General features: G+C 37.5%; 2 protein-coding genes across 2 annotated transcripts; both read left to right on the top strand.

The window, feature by feature from the left end:
* The first annotated feature begins 4295 nt into the window (after positions 1–4295).
* Positions 4296–5288, top strand: LOC114083710 (olfactory receptor 7E24-like). The gene has a single exon (XM_027924957.2). It carries the CDS (start codon positions 4296–4298, stop codon positions 5286–5288), a length of 993 nt encoding a protein of 330 aa, XP_027780758.2.
* A 13665-nt stretch (positions 5289–18953) lies between these two features.
* LOC114107499 (olfactory receptor 7E24-like) lies at positions 18954–19952 on the top strand. The gene has a single exon (XM_071602001.1). The coding sequence runs from the start codon at positions 18954–18956 to the stop codon at positions 19950–19952; it is 999 nt and encodes a 332-aa protein (XP_071458102.1).
* The last annotated feature ends 200 nt before the right edge of the window (positions 19953–20152 follow it).

Consider the following 20152-nt stretch of genomic DNA (forward strand, 5'->3'; position numbering starts at 1 on the left):
AGACAAAGAAGCCACACAATAATTCTACATAGACCTCCCTCCTTTCCCCACTCTGGGATTTCCTTTCAGCAGTCCATATCCTCCTGTTCTTATAAATAGAGCACTCAATTTGAAAAGGGGACATAGTATCACATCTCTATTTCATTACTATTCAGGAAACTGAAAAGAGATATTAATGTATTTGTTATGTGCCTGCAGTTCAGCCTCTGGATTATGTTTAAATATTCTTAAGTTTGGAAAATAATGAAAAAAAAATTAGCACATCAGACTCAGAGTTTAACAATTTCATTTTGACTGCTGCTGTTGGCTCCAACTTAGTATTTCTTGAACGTACTTCAGGTTGTTAGTATCTCTGAAAATCAATATTATCATTCAAACAGATTTCTAATTGATACAGATGTATTAAGTAGAGATTAAAAAGAAAATGGGTATTCCCATTTTATGTGATTAATATGTGATGAATGTATAAAACAGGGGAAAATAAAAGTTGGCTGGTTATTATTAATATGGCAATATGGCAAGGTTAATCTACATACTCCTTCAAATAAAATATCTTATGACCTGAAGTTAGTCAGCCTTTTCCTGTAATGTTGTATTTTAATTGTGTCCTTATGTCCTGTATGTTTGGAGAGGATTGTCTTATTTCTGATTCCCCAGAGCCTTAACATATTTGGTATAAAGGACATAAAAAAAAATGTTAAACACTGGATAGAACTTCCTTTGTTCACAGATCCTGGCCATAATCTCGGTGTCTTCAACACACTTGAGGCTTTCCTGTCTGTGCTTTCACCTTCTTAGGAACATGCCATAGAACAAGAGATATGATGTAACAACTCTTGTTTTTGCCATTGTCGTGGGCCCATGGGCCCTATACTTATGCTTCACAGCATCTAAAGCATTCAGTTATTTCTTAAACAACAACAGAGATTTTCATAGGTATAAGAAAAGCCAACTAGGTACTAATGGGAGTGCCAGGAAACCTCTTTTCTTGGGCTGAGACACATGTTAGACTTCCACATCATTCCATCGTTCCAGTGTCCTTTGACAATAGTGTTTGCCAGCAGATAGCGAGTAGGTAAACAGAGAACAGACTGTTTTCTTAGTGATTTCTTAAGAAAAACCCCATAATGATCAAGTATTTAGTAAGATACAAACATGTATATTATGAGCTACACATGGTGTGACCATGAGTGTTATTCTTCCTATTTCCATTAAGTAGTACGAGCACAGAGAGGTACTGCTTATGTAGCAGGTCAATATACATGCCAAGAATGTGTATTAGTAACTCCTAGTGCAGGTTATTTTCTCTTTTACTAAAGTCAAATGTAGATAATACTCCCAATACAATATAAATTTTCTGGAGTAGATACTTCAGATGAATTGTTCTTAGCTGGGTCTCAGGGGTAATTTTGATAGTGCATATTAGGAAAACAGTGGGTACACATGATGATGAATTTTTTTCCTGGGACAATAGATATAGGTGATTAATAATAATATTAACATTCATCCATAGTAGATGTCAAAAAATTATCCACCACACACACATTATAATTTTCACTTTTGTGAAGTAGACATAACAAAGAATATTTTGGGGGGGGTACTGGGTATTGAACTCAGGGGCACTCAACCAGTGAGCCACATCCCCGGCCCTATTCTGTATTTTATTTAGAGACAGGGTCTCACTGAGTTGCTTAGCACCTCACTTTTGCTGAGGCTGGCTCTGAACTCTCCATCCTCCTACTTTAGCCTCCCAACTCGCTGGGATTACAGGCATGTGCTACTCTGCCCAGCTAGACATAACAATTTTGAAAGTAGTATTATAATAATAAACTTAGAAGTTACATGATGTCCCTCTCTCAGGTCATGCTGTACATCACTTAAAGCTTTGGAGACCGGTATTTGTACTTCCCAGGGAGACTAAAAAGCACATGTTGATGTCCAGTAGTACATTTCAGGGACAAGAGAAGTTGTGCTGTGCACTCCTTAGATGAACTTATTTACCTTTTGGATATTTCTGAGAAAACTGTTTATGAATAAATAAATCAATTGTTATGGAAACATTGACAGCAGCATCTGTCCACCAAATTCATGATAGTAGCTGTGTTTGGAGGAGAGCTATGCAGAAGAAAGGAATCATGTAGAGATAACAAGAGCTCAAATTTCAAAGATAATAATTCAAATCTTGATATAATTTTAGTTGTGAAACAATTATTACCAAACATTTATACTTTCAAATTGATATTCTGTTTTATTCATTGTAATAACAGGAAATGAGACTGTACCATATCTTAAATCTTAATGCCAGTTATAATTTAAGACAGTCAGATATTCTCATGAAATTGGGTTTGGTGTGACACCAGGCTATCTGAATGTTTTAACATTTACATAGGTAAATATATTGATACACAGATTGAAAGCCACTAGTTAAGCAATATATTTTATTTAAAAATTTCTTACAACAATGTTGCAAATTAGGTCATTTTTTTTATTACTTTGTCCATATGAAGAATCTGTTCCTCTGAGTTCACAATGGTTCATGTGCTTTTCTCTTTTGCCTCTTATCTCAATTAAATCATAGTGAGACCTGACAAAAATCATAATCCTGAGTTTTTTTTCACAGAGTTTTCTTCACTAATTATAATTCATATACCAGAGAGATTGATGTGAAAGGTTTTTTTTTTTTTTAGATTTTTTAGTTGTCAATGGACTTTATTTATTTACTTATATGTGGTGCTGAGGATCTAACCCAGTACCTCACGCATGCTAGGCAAGCACTCTACCACTGAGCCACAACCCCAGCCCCTGATGTGAATATTTATATGATAATCAAAAAAAGTTGGAACTGAAACTGGGTTTTGGGGGCATATAACTGGTGTAATGAGAGTGATTATGATCAGAAAAATAGTGCTGGATGGGATCATGTTATCATAGATTATTCTATCAAAAACTACAAAGAGGAAATTAAATTCTGTGCATGCATGATGATGTCATAGTGAACTTAATTGCCAGGCATGGTGGAACATGCCTGTAATCCAGAGGCTTGGGAGGCCAAGGCAGGAGTATTGTGAGTTCAAAGCCAGCCTCAGCAAGGGCTAGGTGCTAAGCAACTCAGTGAGACTCTGTCTATAAATTAAATACAAATTAGGGCTGGGGATATGGCTCAGTGGTTGAGTGCCCCTGAGTTCAATCCCCAGTATTAAAAAAAATAAATAAATAAAACAAACTCAGCTGTTATGTATAATTATTAGACCCTAATAAAATCATTAAAAAACCCTGAAAGGGATAGTTTTCCCTCACCAGATAGGTATGGGGCTAATATAAATAAACTTGTATAAAATTAAAAAAATTCAAAACCGTTTTCTAATATTTCATTATTTTTAAATCACCGACAGGCACCATGTGCACTAATGCTATGATTTTGGTCTGTGACATCAATGATTATGTACAGTTATCAAACCATATTTCTTAACATTCAAGTCTATCTAGACCAAGGATAAGAGGAATATGTTGATTGCTTTTCAAAAGATAAAGAGTGTATGACCAAGGTCATAAATCCATGGAGGAAAATAAGAAAACCTAGAAGTGATATAACCCCGGAAGAAAACTGGTCCCTAGGAATCCATTCTGATTATGAATTTTCATCTTTAATTTAATATTCAGATCATGCAGTTCTAGCTCTTATGGGGTGTTTATAAATATTCTTCATAAAATGGATTTGTACCATTGTCTTAGAATATGGTAGTGTATAATAGACTGTCCCTTAATTTCTTCTAATAAAGTGTGTTTTTTTTTTTTTTTCTCAAAGAGGAAGCAATGTTTCTTATACTATTTTTTTTTTTTTCTGGAGAGTAGACAGCATTTTACTGTGGTTATTATCTTGCTATATGGAGTGTTCTTGGTTTTCTAACATTGTTCATTTGAGTGTCTCTAAATCAGGTATGTAGGTTGGGTGCAGAGATTCATGACTGTAATACCCACTACTAGGCTTTCTGAAGCAAGAGATCTATTTCAAGGCCAGTCTGGGCAACTTTAGGGAGACCCTGTCTGTCTCAAAGTAAAATAAAAGTGGATATATATACAGTTTAGTAGAGTGTTTGCCTAGTGTGAGACCCTGGGTTTGCTCTGTAGTATGGCAAAAAAAATATGTGTGTACAGAAGGGATAAATGATACATAAAACAGTATTGAGAAAGTTACAAGAGGATTTGTTCAGACTGTGAAAGGCTGGTGAAGGTGTACAGATCTGAGTCTGAATGCTCTAAGGATAAACAATTCAGTTAAATGTGCCTATGGAGTGATGAATGCTGCTCATTTGTTTCCTTTTTCCCACCCTGTTTTCTGTCAAAGATGTCCCAGCATTAAGGATGCACTAAATGTAACAGCCATCTTAGAATTCCAACTCCTGGGATTCTCAGAGGATCCAGACCAGCAACCAATCCTCTTTGGACTGTTCCTGTTCATGTACCTGGTCACTATTCTTGGGAACCTGCTCATCATCCTGGCGGTCAGCTCTGACTCCCACCTCCACACCCCCATGTACTTCTTCCTCTCCAACCTGTCCTTGACTGACATATTTTTCATTTCCACCACAGTCCCAAGAATGATTGTGAACATTATAACTCACAGTAGAGCCATCTCCTATGTGGGTTGCCTGACACAGATGTCCTTTTTTATTATTTTTGGATGTACGGATGGTATGCTTCTGACTGTGATGGCCTATGACCGTTTTGTGGCCATCTGTCACCCCCTGCATTACTTAGTCATCATGAATCCTCGCCTCTGTGGCTTCTTAGTTTTTATGTCTTTGTTGTTTAGCATTTTTGTATCCCAGATTCACATTCTGATTGCATTAGAGTTTACCAGCTTCACAGAGGTGGAGATTTCTAATTTCTTCTGTGACCCTGCTCAAGTTCTGAGTCTTTCCTGTTCTGACAGTTTCTTTGGTCTCATTATCAAGTATTTTATTGGTGCCATCTATGGTTTTTTCCCAGTCTCAGGGATCCTTTTCTCTTACTATAAAATAGTTTCCTCCATTCTGAGGATCCAATCCTTGGGTGGGAAGTACAAGGCATTCTCTATTTGTGGGTCTCACCTGTCAGTTGTTTGCTTATTTTATGGAACAGGAATTGGAGTGTACCTTGGTTCAGCTGTGTCATCCTCCCCCAAGAAAGATATGGTGTCTTCAGTGATGTACAGTGTGGTCACTCCCATGCTGAACCCCTTCATCTACAGCCTGAGGAATGAGGACATTAAAAGTACCCTTAGGCGGCTCCACAGTAGAACAGTCTAATCTCAGGACTTTTGGCCTCCATTTGATAAGTAGTTAGGAAAATGCAATAAGATGAAGCAAATAAATCTGTAAATACTGCATTATTAGTAACACTATTTTTGTATCTTATTGTATTTTATATATCAAGATGTTTAACAGCAGATTGATGGTTCATTATTTGTGGGAGGGATAAATGGGGAATTTCAAGTGGGATTTTGAAAGCTAAGAAACAATGTGTAGTTGTGTGGACCTTAGATGTGAACACATGTGGGTGGACCTTGCATGTGAACATCTGGTGGTGAACCTTGGGTGTGAACACATGCTAGGAGTTGGTGTAGTTTGGACCTGGAATGTCCCCCAAAGACTCACACATTGAGGGCTTGGTGCCAGCTCAGGAGTGCTCAGATGCTGGGTGAGAAATGCTGGATGAGAAATGGTTGGTCCCTGAGAGCTCTAACCTCCTCTGTGGAGTGATTCATGGATGGATTCATAGGTGAGAGGGCTTCAGGGAGGTGGTGGAAACAGTAAGAGGGGAAACATAACAACTAAAATATCCTCTGACCCGAAGTCAGTATTTAAAAAAAAAAAAATTCTATAATGGGCCCTTTTATTTCTATCCTTCTGCAAGTAAATGCTGTGTATTTGAAGAGGAATGATTAATCCTCTTTCATTTTTGATTCCACAAAACCTACACAAAGGCACAGAGGCATAAAAAGTAAAAATATGTTTTAAATATTGAAGAGATCATTCCCTGGGTCATAAAAATGTCCACAATCACTGTGTCTTCAACACACTCTGCTTTTTCTGCCTGCCATTTCATGCCTCTTAGGAATGTCTTATAGAACCTGAGGCAAGTTATGTTGGTACATTTTTGTCTATGTCATGGAAATACTGGCCTGTATTCCATTGGACAACACCTGCAGCATTTTTTTTAAATTCCAAGATCATGTCTGAGATTATAATGATTGAAAAAGAAAAAAAAAAAAAAACAAATAGAGGGGCATAAGCAAACACTGTGAAGGGGGCTATAGCACATTTAAGATCCACAGCACTCCAAAGTGAATGCCATTTGAAATTTTATTACCCATTAGACTAAATTTTTCCATAGTGATGGGATTCTTAATTTGAAAATGCCAGGGTGACCCAACATTTACTAAGTTTCAATGTTCCTTTAGGTATCACACCTGGCATGGAGATGGGTGTTGTCTCCATTTCTATTAAGCAGTATGAGCATAGAGAAGTGGAGAATTTTCCACATATTATGCACACGGTCAAATAAATGATATGGGAGAAAAATGTTATTTTCCTCACCCCATTTCAGGCCATTCTCCCTCCAATTGGATCTGAGTAGAAATATTATTCATAATACTGGATGAAATATCTTGGTGATTTATCATGGGAGCATTATTTATAAGATTGCTGAGATATTTCAATAATAGAACTTTGGAATAAGAGGATGTAGTTGATGATGACCCATATTTTTGTTTGGACAACAGATATAGGTTTTTAATAATAAAATGAATATATATCAATTGTTTAAAATTGAACAAATATCTTCCATCTGCATATTATATGTAAATTACATGGAGAGAGGAGCAAGAATTTTTAAAGGCTTGTTTTGATAATAAACTAACATATAAAATGATGTTCCTCCCTTACAATAAATACTGTGCATCAGTTAAGGCATTTCAAGTAGCCTTATGTCTTAAGCCAGTCCTTCAGCTTAACAGTGTCTGTTCTGAGAGCTACACTGATGGGCCTCCTCTTATGGTCATCTGCTTCAGGAAGCTTCTATCTGACATGATCTTCATATGAATCCTGCAGATGGGGCCTGAGCCTTTATCAGGCACCTGAGATTGTTGGGACTTGGGATCTGCAATTCTTTGTTATGGCCCAGCAGAGACATAATGTAATCTAGTAGTGCAGAGGAAACCTTGGGATCTTGGAAGGACTGTTGGAAGTATTATTTTCTTATCATGAATAGAAACATCACAGTTTAGTAGCCAGCTGGAAGGACACAAATATGTAAAGTTTCAATGATGTGGATTGAAAGTGAATCTCACCATTGTGTACCTCCACAAGAAATTAATTAAAATAGTAATAACTATGGGTAAAATGGCAGAAAGATCAATAGAGGGAAGGGAGTATGAGGTGGGAAAAATGTAGGGGAAGAATAGGTCCTATAGTCTGTATATTAAGAAGATATATTCCATGCTTGTATAATTATGCCAAGATAGATTCTACTGTCATGTATAACTAAAAAGAACCAATAAAAAGTTGGAGTGTCAGAAATCTTATTCAAATCTTGTTCACTCTACCCATTGAGTTCTTCTTCCCATTGAAATCATGTCCAAAACAGCACAAATGGGTCCTTCTAAAGTGTCTCCTCAGTACTATGAAGATCCATGATGGTGATGATCAGGATGAGGAGAATGACAGTAGCCTTAACATCATGAACCCATAAAGAATGCTTCCAAGTTGCAGGTGATGAGTGACACTTTTACGTCATATGTTTCATTTCTTGTGCATCATCTAATTTTAGTTATGTATGCCCATTTTCACAGAAAATGAAAAAGTTAATTATCCTTATGTAACTTGTACTCATTTGTTAGGTAGCAAAGAGTGAAGCCTTGTTTGCATTGGGTTGTGTGAGTATGGACACAAGGCATCATGGAGGAGAAACCTGGCTTGGCTGTACCATCAACAAGCCAATCAAACATTTCACTTCTCAATTACTCCAATATGAAACTTTTTTCCCTGCGCTCTTCCTTGTGGGATTCCTGGTGATCACTGGGCAGAATACCGGGTGGTATCTGCTGCATCCACTATGGAAGAACAACCACAGGTCACAGGAGAGATCTCATTCAGTACAGGTCATGCTCTTGCACCCACTCAGGGGTATTAATGCCCCTGATCACATGGTCCTCCATGCTTGTAAATCTCTCAATCTCAAAAGGAAACCTAAGGTCAGCTCTTGATGTCATTCTTACTCATGGAACTGAAATGAGTTTAAAAATATTCCTGAGATGTACCCATGGTTAGGACCTCTGCTGAAAACTTTGTCATCTGTGAAACACTACAAATGTTGAGTGGGCCAGACTTCAATTACCCTTACTGTGACATGGGCAGGCTGTTTATGTCTGAGATTCAACATTGTGATCTAAGTTGATTTCTAGCTGAGACAAGTGCCGTTAGTCAGGATGAAACAGAAAATAGGTGCTCTCTGTATGATTAATATATGAGGCATGTTCAAAATTAGGGCAAAATAAAATTTAGATGTTATTATTATTATTACTGATGATAAGAGGTATTCTTTATGCCCCTCAACTAAAATATCCATTGACCCGAAGGTATGTTTTCCTGTATCTGATTGGCCATTTTATTTTTGACTCTACAGATTATATGCTGTGTATTTGGGAAAAAAATATCTCTTTCATTTCTGATTTGCCACAGCTGGTGTTTTCTTGATATAGGAGGTACAGTTTCTTAAGTTTTATAAGTCTAAGGGATTTGTACCAAGTTCTTAGTACAAAAAAGGTGTAGTGGACTGTTTCTAATTTCCTCTTATTAAAATTACTTTTCTTTATAAGGAAGGCTGTTTTTCCCCATTTTTTCCTTAAAGCATAGGCTGCATTGTACAGTGATCATGAATGTATTCTCTCCACGGTCCTGGACTTCAACATTGTTCAGTTCAATCTCTCTAAAGTGAGTGGAAAGTGAGTGTAGAAAAGAGTGAATAACACAGAGAATAATCATGAAAGAATGTATGAAGATTTGGCTTTGGCTACTGAGAAGTGTTGTTGAAAACGTCTGGGAATCAAGTGTAAACACATTTCTTAGGAATACTTGAATTCAAATGTGGACAGAGTGCTTGGGACCTTCATGTATTTCTTTCTCTCATCCTATTTTCTTTTGCAAAAGTTGTCCAATCAATTCAGAACCATCTCCTGAGACTCTCAGAGGACCCAGACTGGCAGCCCCTCTTCTTTGAACTGTTCCTGTCTATGTACCTGGTCACAGTGCTTGGGAACCATGTCATCATCCTGGCCATCAGCTCTGACTCCAACCTCTACACCCCCATATACTTCTTCCTCTCAAACCTGTCCTTGGCTGACATTGGTTTCATCTCCACCATGGTCCCAAAGATGCTCAAGAATATTCAAACTCACAACAGAGCCATCTCCTATGTGGGTTGCCTGACACAGATGTCTCTTTTTATTATATTTGTATGTATGGATGATCTGCTTCTGACTATGATGGCCATCTGTTACCTCCTGCATTATCAAGTCATTATGAACACTTGCCTCTGTGACTTATTAGTTTTGGTGACTTTTTTGTTAGCTTTTTGGAATCCCAGCTGCATAATTTGATTGCATTACAGGTTACCACCTTCAAGGATGTGGAAATTTACAATTTCTTTTGTGTTCCTTCTGAAGTACTCAGTCTTTCCTGTTCTGACCCCTTCACCAATAACCTAGTTGTGTACTTTGGCAGTGCCATCTTTGGTTTTTCCCATCTTAGGGATCTTTTACTCTTACTATAAAATAATTTCCTCCATTCTGAGAATACCATGCAGAGGTAGGATGTACAAAGCCTTCACCACCTGTGGGTCTCACCTGACAGTTGTTTGCTTATTTTATGGAACAAGCATTGGAGTGTACCTTGGTCCAGTTGTGTCACATTCATCTAGAAAGGTTTCAGAGGCCTCAGTGTTGTACACAGCTGTCACCCCCATGCTGAACACCTTCACTACAGCCTGAGGAACAGAGACATTTAAAACACTGTGAGGAGGCTTCTTTGTAGAATTGTCTGTTCTTATTATCTGGGACATCAACTTAATGTTTAGTTTGGAATAACAATAAAATTTGACATCAATACCTATAAATCTTGCCTCTTTGGTCACCTTATTTTTTGTAGTTTATTAACTTTAATTTCTAACATTCATGGTGAGATTGCAGTTGTCAGCACTGGAGAGAGGCAGTAATGGGGTATGAAGGTTCAATTAGGAAAGATCAAAATTTGTTAGAAATTTGTGTTGGTGATACTTTTCTAACAACATGAATATAATTAATGCCAATGAACTGTGAAGTTAACAAGGCTTAAAATGGTACATTTAAATTGCACATGATAGAAAATATAAATAAATATGTGGTTCTCAAATGTGCAAAATGGTGATTTCTAGAAAATAAAACTAGAAAAGATAGCACAAATAGATGGGGCTAGGCAAAAATTGTGATTTTATTTGAGGCACATTTTAGAAATCACATCACTCCAGGATGAAGTGTCATTTGAAAACTGTTCATCATTAAACTCACATTTTACATAGTGATGGGATTCTTTATGTGAATAATTCACTAGAGAACAAAATTATGTGATTTCTATGTATGAGTATACTCCAATGAAACCCATTTTATGTGTTTATAATTTTGGAATTAGAAAAAAAAATTAGAAAGGAGACCAGTACAGTAGAGGAAGGGGATAAGGCGGAAGAGAAGGGGAAGGAAAGAGAAGGTACTGGGGAATGAGGTTGAGCAAGTTATACTATGTGGTGATAGTTTTCTAACAGTCATGTCACAATAAATCTGATTATTATGTACAATTATAATGTTCCATTAATACCATAAAATTAACAAAATTTCTTTTTTCTTTTTCTTTTTAGTACCAGGGATTGAACTCAGGGGCACTTGACCACTGAGCCACATCCCCAGGCCTATTTTGTATTTCATTTAGAGACAGGGTCTCACTGAGTTTCCTAAGGGCCTTGCTTTTGTTGAGGCTCGCTTTGAACTCATGATCCTTTTGCCTCAGCCCCCTGAGCCTCTGGGATTACAGGCATAAGCCACTGTGCCCCACAATAAAATTTCTTAAAAAAATCATATAATGTAAATAATTGTTATACCCATTTTACACATGAGGAAATTGCCCAGGTATATTCATAATATTTACTGAAATTTTCTCTTTTTTATCTGTTTTCTATTAGATCAGAGTGGCCTGACAAAACAGTAAACTGGGTTTGTCTTCAGGTAGCTGAGGCAAGAGAGTTCTAGTCCATGTTTCAGGAAGAATTGACAAAAAAAAAAATCTATTAAGTAGGTATACAGTTAGCACCGAAACTTGGGGTTTGGCATGTTCCCTGTTGCCAAAATCTTCAACCATAAAAAAGAGGCTTTATGACCAGAAAAAAAAGTATTGCCAGGCTACTACAAAAGGGAGAATCAAAATGGAGAAAAATACTCGAAGACATCTTATAGACAATTATTTTACTGATATTTAATGGGTTGATCAAAAGGAAGGCTGTATTAAATAAAAATTTTCAAAAATATTCTTCAAATTTCACGATGACTTAATTATTGACAGGCAAAGTGTACAATAATTCCACATTTATGGTCAGTGATGTCTGATTATGTGGGTCGACCAAATTATATTATCAAAAATTTACATCTACTGTGACCAACAATTCTAATCATATATTAAGTGATTTTTAAGATAAATCTTATTTGTCTGAGCACTTGCATCCACAAAGGAGGGAAATTAGAAAACCCAAGATTAATAAAGATATCTCTTGGTTTAACACAATGCTTTCCAGTCATAATTATGAGTCTTAACTTAGGACTTAGATAAGGCAGTCCTAAATGAAGAGGGTTTGTATCACTAGCACAGAATGAAATGAATTATATTGGGCAGCTTCTTAATTTCCATTTATAAAAGTGATTTTTCTTGAAAAGGAAAGCATATTTATTATTTTCTATGTTTTTCTTCAAAGAGTGGTATTTACATGACCATTATCTCTAATGCTCTTGGCCTTCTATGCATGCTCAGCTGAGTGTCTGTAAAGTAACAGTTTATGGAAGATAACACAGATTATAATAATGCAAGGGTTTTAAAAAAGATTTGTTTAGTCACAACTGAGAAGTATTGTGAGGTGTATGTACCACAAGGTATGTGAATACCTTCCTTTGAATACCTGAATTCAAAATGTGTACTGAGTGGTGGGTGTTTGTTTATTTGTTCTTTTATCCAACACTCTCTATTTTCCCAGAATATGGTCAAACAATACATTAGCAGAGACTCTTACACATGTCACAAAATTCTTACTCCTGGGCACCTGTGGTGGTTGAGATGTTTAGTCATCCCTCCTTGGATTGTCCATGTTCCTGCTCCTTATCCTGCCAACACCTCTGCAACCTGTCCTGGGTCTGCCAAGGTCTTAAAGATGACAGTGAACATCCAAATCCACAATAGAATAATCTCTTTTGTGGGTTGTATTATACAGATGGCTTTTTTCTTGTTTTTGAAAGCATATGTGATATGCTTCTGAGTAACATGGCCTATGAACTGTAGCCATCTGTCTCCCCTGCATTTCCCAGTCATCATGAACCCTCACTTCTGTGATTTCTTAGTTTGGTGTCTTACATGGTTAACCTTTTGGTTTCCCAGATGCACAGTTTGATTATAACTTCCCTACTTTATGGATGTGGAAATTTCCAGGTTTTTTAGTGATCCTTCTCAACTCCTTAATCACACTGACCTGATACCTTCTCTAATAATATTGTCAGGTATTCTTTTTTGTACCATCATATAATGTAAATAATAGGTACATTTCTGAGCTCCAGTCTCTGACTTTGATAAAATGATAAAATCTTAGGGAGTCTTTATCTTTCTAAAAAATTGTTTCCTTGATTCTGAGACTCTCATATCAGCTGCTAAACAAAAATGCTTCTGTCCTGTAAGACTCTTTCATCAGTTGTTGGCTTATAATGTGTAACCATCATTGGAGTTTTCCTTGGTTTAGTTTTGTCAAAATCTCTGAGATATTGCCTTAGTCATTTACATGTTGCTCATCCATGTCCTGAATCCCTTCATCTTCAGCCTGAGGAGCAAGTACATAAAAAGTGTCTCAAGGAGCCTCCACAGCAGAACTGTCTGGACCTAAGCAATCAGATTAAATGTAGGGTGGAAAAGGCAACAAAACTACAAAAATAAACCTGGAAATCTAGCCTGCCTTTCCATCACATTATGCATAATGACTTCAATTTGTCATCCTTTTTGATGGGAGAATGTTGGGAGCCAATTTTGTGGCTGGGAGGACTGGCAAGTTTTTTACGTTGTGTAGAAATTTTCAGTTTGGCTATGGATGCTGGTGATGGATTCACCACAGTGTGAGTGTGATTAATGCTGCTGATCTGTGCCCTTGGCAATGGGGAAAATTGCCATTTTTAGAGGGAATGAAATTTCACTATCATAAAAATGGAACAAGGCAAAGGAAAAAAATAATGAAAGAAATTATAATACCCAGGAGCTTCCTCTGGTGTGGAGGAAGAGCCCAAGAGCTTTTGTGGACACTGATTTTTCTCTTCCTCAGCTGGCACTGATATGAGGAGACTATTAGAGTTTGTGATAACCTGGACCAATTTGGCTAATTAGGAGCTCTGTGCATTGGGCTTCCAAGGTCATATAACAGTCAACAATCAGTCTGTGCCTGCAGCCCTTCAGTTTGATGGTTCCAAGTCCAGTGGGCTCCATCCCTGTGCCTCCTCCTTCCATGGTTGGTCTGCTTCAGGAAGCTCCTGTCTGAGACTGCATGGATAGAAATCCTGGGGCAGAGCCTGAGGCTTCATTGAGTACCAGGCATCAGATGGATCTTCAGTCCTTGGCCATTACCCACCAGAGTCCCAGTGCAAACCAGTAAGTGCTGAGGGAGGTGAATGATGGAGTATGAACTGTATGAAGCATTGTTTCCTCATCACCAGGACAGACATGCATTTTGGGAGAGCAGATGGGAGAAAAAGAACGGGTAAAATTTCGGTTACCATGATTGTGAAGTTTATGATTTTGGTTGTTGTGGGGTCCTAGAAATCTCATTCAGAGTCTTGCTTTCCTTCCACCCTGGTTCTACTTCCCATGGACAACTTTCAGACCATAACAGAAAGTAGGTCCCACTGAACTCTTTCCTAAGCTTTCCAAGACATTTATGAAGGTATATATTTATTATGATTCATATAGTAATTTATTTGTTATATATATATTTTTTATCCTAATAAGAATGGGCTTTAAAAGCTGATGTATCTTTGAAAAACACAGAAGTGAAAGAAGAAAATTAAGTATGCAATTTTCCTCCGAATTACACCTAGGGTCCAAATCTTAAGTGGACCTTCATTTTCTCTTCTTCATCTTCTTGCATTAATATTGGGAAGTCCTTAGAGATGGGCATTGCGTGGACCAATTAGTCTAATTGTGAGCTCTGTGTATTGAGCTTCCAAGATCCTATATTAGTCCACAGTCAGCCTGTGCCTGCAGCCCTTCAGTGTATGGTTCCTGACCAGTGAGCTGTGTGGCTGTGTCTCCTGCTGTGGTTATGCATCAGGAAGCACCCAGCTGACAGCGTATTCATAGGAATGCTGGGCACAGAGTCTGAGCCTTTGTTGGGCACCAGGTATGGATGGGTCTTGGCATGTGCAATTCTTAGTCGTGATCCAGGAGAGAATCATTGTAATCCTGTAAGTACAGAGTGAGCTTTTGGATGTGCTAATGAATACAGGGAGTAATATTTCCTCATTTTGAGGACAAATTTCACTGTTTGAGTAGCCAGAAGGAAGAACACCAACATGCAGTTTTTGTATGAGTTGGTGAAGTTTTGTTTTTTGTTTAAGGTGAGGGTATTGGATATCATTTTAAAAATTTTATCTCTACCAGACTGGTTCTGTTTTCCATAGAAATCTCACCCAAAACTGCACAAAATGGGTTGGTCCTTTAAAAGTGTTTTCTTACCTCTATGAAAGGACTATGGTGGTGAAAAGATGATGAGGAGGATGACTGAAGCCAGAGCATAATAAATCGATATGCAGGGCTTCCCAGGCTCAGTGCTGAGCAATGTGGTCTATCTCTTTTTTTCATTTCATGTATATCACCATGCTGTAGTTATGCATGCCCAATTTATTATACTTTACAATAAACAAAGAAGAACATTATAATTATGGAACTTGTTCTTGTTTGTTAGACCAGAAAAAGTGCAGTTTTGTTTGCACTGGGCTGTCTGACCATGGACACAGGGCATCACAGGAGAATCCTGGCAGGCTGTCCCATCAGCAAGCCCACTAGCCATTTCTCTTGCTTACTCTGTTCTTCCTCTTGTCATTCCTGGTGTTCACAGGCAGAGCAGTGAGGTCGCCTGTTGCATGCACCACGGAAGAACAGCCACAGTTCACAGGAGAGGTCACAGCAGGGGAGGCTGATGATCATTCAGCACAGATCACACTCTTGGGCCCCCTCCAGAACCTCCTTGAGCTCACCACATGATCCTCCATGCTGGAAAACAGACCTGTCAATCTCAAGGCAAACATAATGTTAGGTTTTGATTTCATTCCCATTCATAAAACAGTAAAGATGCTAAAAATGCCAGAGATTTACCAGTGGTTAAGATCTTTGGACCTATACTGAAAAATATCAAGTGGGAAAGAATAAAAATAAAAGTAATCCATCTGTTTCAGAATCTCTCAGTCCTAATACCTAACTCTGTGTCTAGATTCAGACTTGTCATCTGAGTTGATTTCCCACTGATGCAACTGCAGAGTAAGGATAAATACATTGTTCTTCTATTTGAATAATATGGGATATATGAATAAAATCCAGGCAAAATAAAATCTGAATATTGTTGTTACTGTTAGTCCTGACTAGGTTAATCTTTATGCCACTCAATTAATATGTCCAGTGACCCAAAATGACCATTTTCCTATCTCTAGATAGGCATTTTAATTTTGACCTTACAGATATGTGTGCTGGGTATTTGGGTAGAATGTCTCCTTTTTTTTTTTTTTTTTTTTTTTTTCCAATTCTGACTCCCTGAGGCCTATGCTCTGCTTGGCACAGGGAGGCATCCAGAATAAGTCTGTTCAGCATTGAACCCCCAGCACCATTTCTTTTCTAAATTGACCAAAATGAATTTGTATTAGCAAATTGTGGCCTCCTGTCTGTACTTTCTTTCCTTTCAGCAGTGTCCATGGGTATAGACCCAAGTTAAAACTGTCTCTCTGTGTCTACGTTTTGGACATAGGGACTCTTTATTTTCATTTAATATCATCCACAGCAGAAAAAGTTTCAGAAATCATGGCAGAGATTTTCATGGGTTTGAAGAAAGGCAAGGAGGCAGAAGTTGAAGGGCACTTAACACTGCAGCCTTCCAGGAGGCACAGGTCAGAGTTTCACTTCATTCCAGCCTCCAGTGCCCTTGACTATGGCTTTCCTCCATAATGTGGATAGTTACCAAATCATGGATTTTTTTTATTAAATCACAATGACCAAATATTTGGTGAGTTTCAAATATCCCTTTGGAGAGGGTGTTATTTTCTGTGTTTCCATTAAGCAGTGAGCAGGGAGAGGAGGAGAGATTCACACACTGTGCACACACTGGTAGGTGGGCTGTGGGTCTGAAATGCTGCCTTCTTGACTCCAGCATGATCTCTTCTGCTGGATCCAAGGGAAAGAATATTTCCTGAATTTGACAAATTTTCTTAAGGATTCATCAAGGAGAGATTATTACTACTTGGGGTGATGCTTCATTTTCCTGATACATATTAGGATTGAGAAGATATGGGTAATTCTGGCTGTCCTTGAAGGGCATAAATGTAGATTATTAATAGCAAATTTGAACATGCATTTTTCTATTGGAAATCAATTGCCTAGCCCCAACCAACATATTTATTGGAGTTGGATATTCTTATTTGAGTGACATGGAGATTGGCAGAGGATTTTGAAATGATTATCAAATTAATAAACTATCCAATTAAAAGATTGTGTCCTTTCAACAGATAACACTTTGCATCAGATAAAGACTTTGCAGAAGGTGAATGTACTTCACAGAGTACATTCTCAGGTTAATGTAAACTTGCATATTTCATGGGCAATAGGTATTGTTTTGCAGAATACTTAAATTAAGTATTTTAAGTACTTTTAAGGCAACATTATAAAGGAAAACTGCATGGTAGATGATTCTGACATGAAAACACCAAGAGAAAATTACATATCCCCACTTCAAGACAATATCTGTGTCTGAGAGACAGGTTTGCAGGAGAATGGAAAAAGGCAGAGATACTAAAACTCAAATTTCCTATATAATAATTCAGATCTCTAGCCAATGTTAGTCCTGGAACAAGTATTATCAGATTCATATGTTTTAATATAGGTGATGATTTTATGGATGATAAGAATAAGCAATATTCACGGAGCATGTTCTACACACTAGGATATTGTTAGATAGTCGATTTCAGCTGTGGTATAAAAAAGACCACTCAGAAATTCACATGTGGATATGCTGATACAATTAGTGTTGTAATGACATCATTATGTTAGATATCCTAAAATATGCACAGGTAGAACTACAAGTTATGCTATTTGAAAGATTTGTTAAAAAAATTTTCTGATGACAGCCATACAAAGTCTGTAATTACTACCCCTCTTTTTACAAATGAGGGGGTTTCCAAGAAGTTGTTACATTATTTTTTGTTGTACTCTATTTTATACTGTATCTAATTCAGTCACAGTGAGAAATGATAAATAATGAACCTAAGTGTACTTCATGTAGCCTAAATAGGAGAATTGAAATCAATGTGTCAGGAATGATTGACAAGAAAATCTATGAAGAAGAAATAAGTAGATTGGAAATAAAACTTGGAGTTTTGAGTCTTTACTTAGTGTTTAGATCATCAACAATGAACTTAAGGGTTTAAGATCAAAAAACTATGATCCATTTTTATCAAGCCAGATGGAGTACAGAATCAAGAAAATGAAAAAAAAAATCAAGAGGCATTTTATATAACAGATATTTTGCTGATATTATATGGGTTGATAAAATAAACCTGCATAAAATAAAACTATTCAAAGGAGATTGTTACAGTCTATGATTTTAAAATCATTGACAGATACAGTGCACACTAATGCCACATTGTGGTCAGCAATTTTATTCTTGTAATCATGTTTATCAAAATTTGAAGTTTACCAAGGATAGGATTTTTATTTATGTTATTTAATTTTTAATTAGAAAACTTTAATGAACAAAGGAGGCAAATGAGAATGATGAGAACCCTTTGCAGAAAATGGGTCCATACTGCTTTCTTGTTATGATCCATCAACCTTCATCTAGTTGTCAGGAAAAGCAGTCCTTATGCAGTCTTAAATATCTTGTCAAAGGACTTTGTTGAAAGGCCTTAGAACCAAAGGAGGTATATCAAACTGCTACTTAATTTCCTTTAGAGGAAGATCATTACTTATTCCCTATTTTTTTCTTAAAGATAAGCAATATTTCATTGTGATCATGAATTTATTCCCTCCTTTGCTTCTGGACTTCTACATTGATCAGTTCAATGTCTCTCAAGTGAGTATGGAAAGAGGTGTGGATGATGGAGATGTGGTTTTTCACTATTGAGAATTATTGTTGAAGGTGTGTGGACCTAAAACTTGAGGATGATGCTTCATTTTCCTGATACATATTAGGATTGAGAAGATATGGGTAATTCTGGCTGTCCTTGAAGGGCATAAATGTAGATTATTAATTTCCTGTGCAAACTTGATTTCAATGTTTCCAGAATGAGGGGTGCCTGTTTTATGTATTTTTAAACACTTTCTTTGTTTTTCAAAAGGTGTACAAGAAACATACAACCACAAAATTTAACCCGTGTCTCTGAATTCCTACTCATGAGCTTCTCAGAGGATCCAGACCTGCAGCCCATCCTCTTTGTACTATTCCTGTGCATGTACCTGGTTACCATCCTGGGAAACCTGCTCATCATCCTGGCTGTCTGCTCTGACTCCCACCTCCACACCCCCATGTACTTCTTCCTCTCCAACCTGTCCTTGGCTGACATTGGTTTCATTTCTACCACAGTTCCAAAAATGATTGTAAACATTCAAACTCAAAATGATATCATCTCCTATGAAGGATGCCTGACACAGATGTCTCTTTTTACCATTCTTGTCTGTATGGATTATATGCTTTTGACTGTGATGGCCTATGACTGGTTTGTGGCCATCTGTCATCCCTTGCATTATCCAGTCATTATGAACCCTCGCCTCTGTGGCTTCTTAATTTTGGTGTCATTTTTGCTGAGTCTTTTGGACTCCCAGCTGCACAATTTGATGATCTTAAAAGTTACCAGCTTCAAGGATGTGGAAATTTCCAATTTCTACTGTGACCCTTCTGAACTTCTGAATCTTTCCTGTTCTCACAACTTCTCTGATGACTTTGCCAAGTATGTTCTTATTGCCATCTATGTCCTTTTCCCCATCTCAGGGATCCTTTTCCCTTATTATAAAATTATTTCTTCCATTCTGAGGATCCCATCCTCAAGTGGGAAGTACAAAGCCTTCTCTACCTGTGGCTCTCACCTGGCAGTTTTTTGTTTATTTTTAGGAACAGGCACTGCAGTGTACTTTGCATCAGCTGTATCACATTCTCCCAGGAAGGGTGCAGTGGCCTCTGTGATGTACACTGTGGTCACCCCCATGCTGAACCCCTTCATCTACAGCCTGAGGAACAGGGACATTAAAAAATGCCCTGAGGAGGCTGCAGATGAGGACAGTCTAATCGTAGCCCCTGTGGGGTCTAGTTGCAATGCATGTTTGGAAATGCAACAAAGCCAAATACCTGGTCCTGTCCATGTGCCCCACATGCCAATTTCTCACCAAGTTTTATAGTAGAATGGTTGGAATTCATGCTGGGAAAAATTAAGAAATAGTTCTGTAGGTGTCTCGACCTTGAATGTGAACAGCTGTTAGAAATTGGTCTGTTTGAATCTGGAATGCCCCTCAAAGACTTGCATGTTGAAGTCTTTGTCCTAAGAACAGCAGTGTTCAAATATTGGGTGAAAAGTGGATGTTCCATGAGACCTCTAACC

This window comes from Marmota flaviventris, chromosome 1 (assembly GCF_047511675.1).
Source record: "Marmota flaviventris isolate mMarFla1 chromosome 1, mMarFla1.hap1, whole genome shotgun sequence".
Taxonomy (NCBI): Eukaryota; Metazoa; Chordata; class Mammalia; order Rodentia; family Sciuridae; genus Marmota; species Marmota flaviventris.

What these genes read in the sequence shown, in the direction of transcription:
- LOC114083710 (XM_027924957.2), top strand. Translation starts at nt 4,296, where the DNA reads ATGAATGCTGCTCATTTGTTTCCTTTTTCCCACCCTGTTTTCTGTCAA.
- LOC114107499 (XM_071602001.1), top strand. Translation starts at nt 18,954, where the DNA reads ATGAGCTTCTCAGAGGATCCAGACCTGCAGCCCATCCTCTTTGTACTA.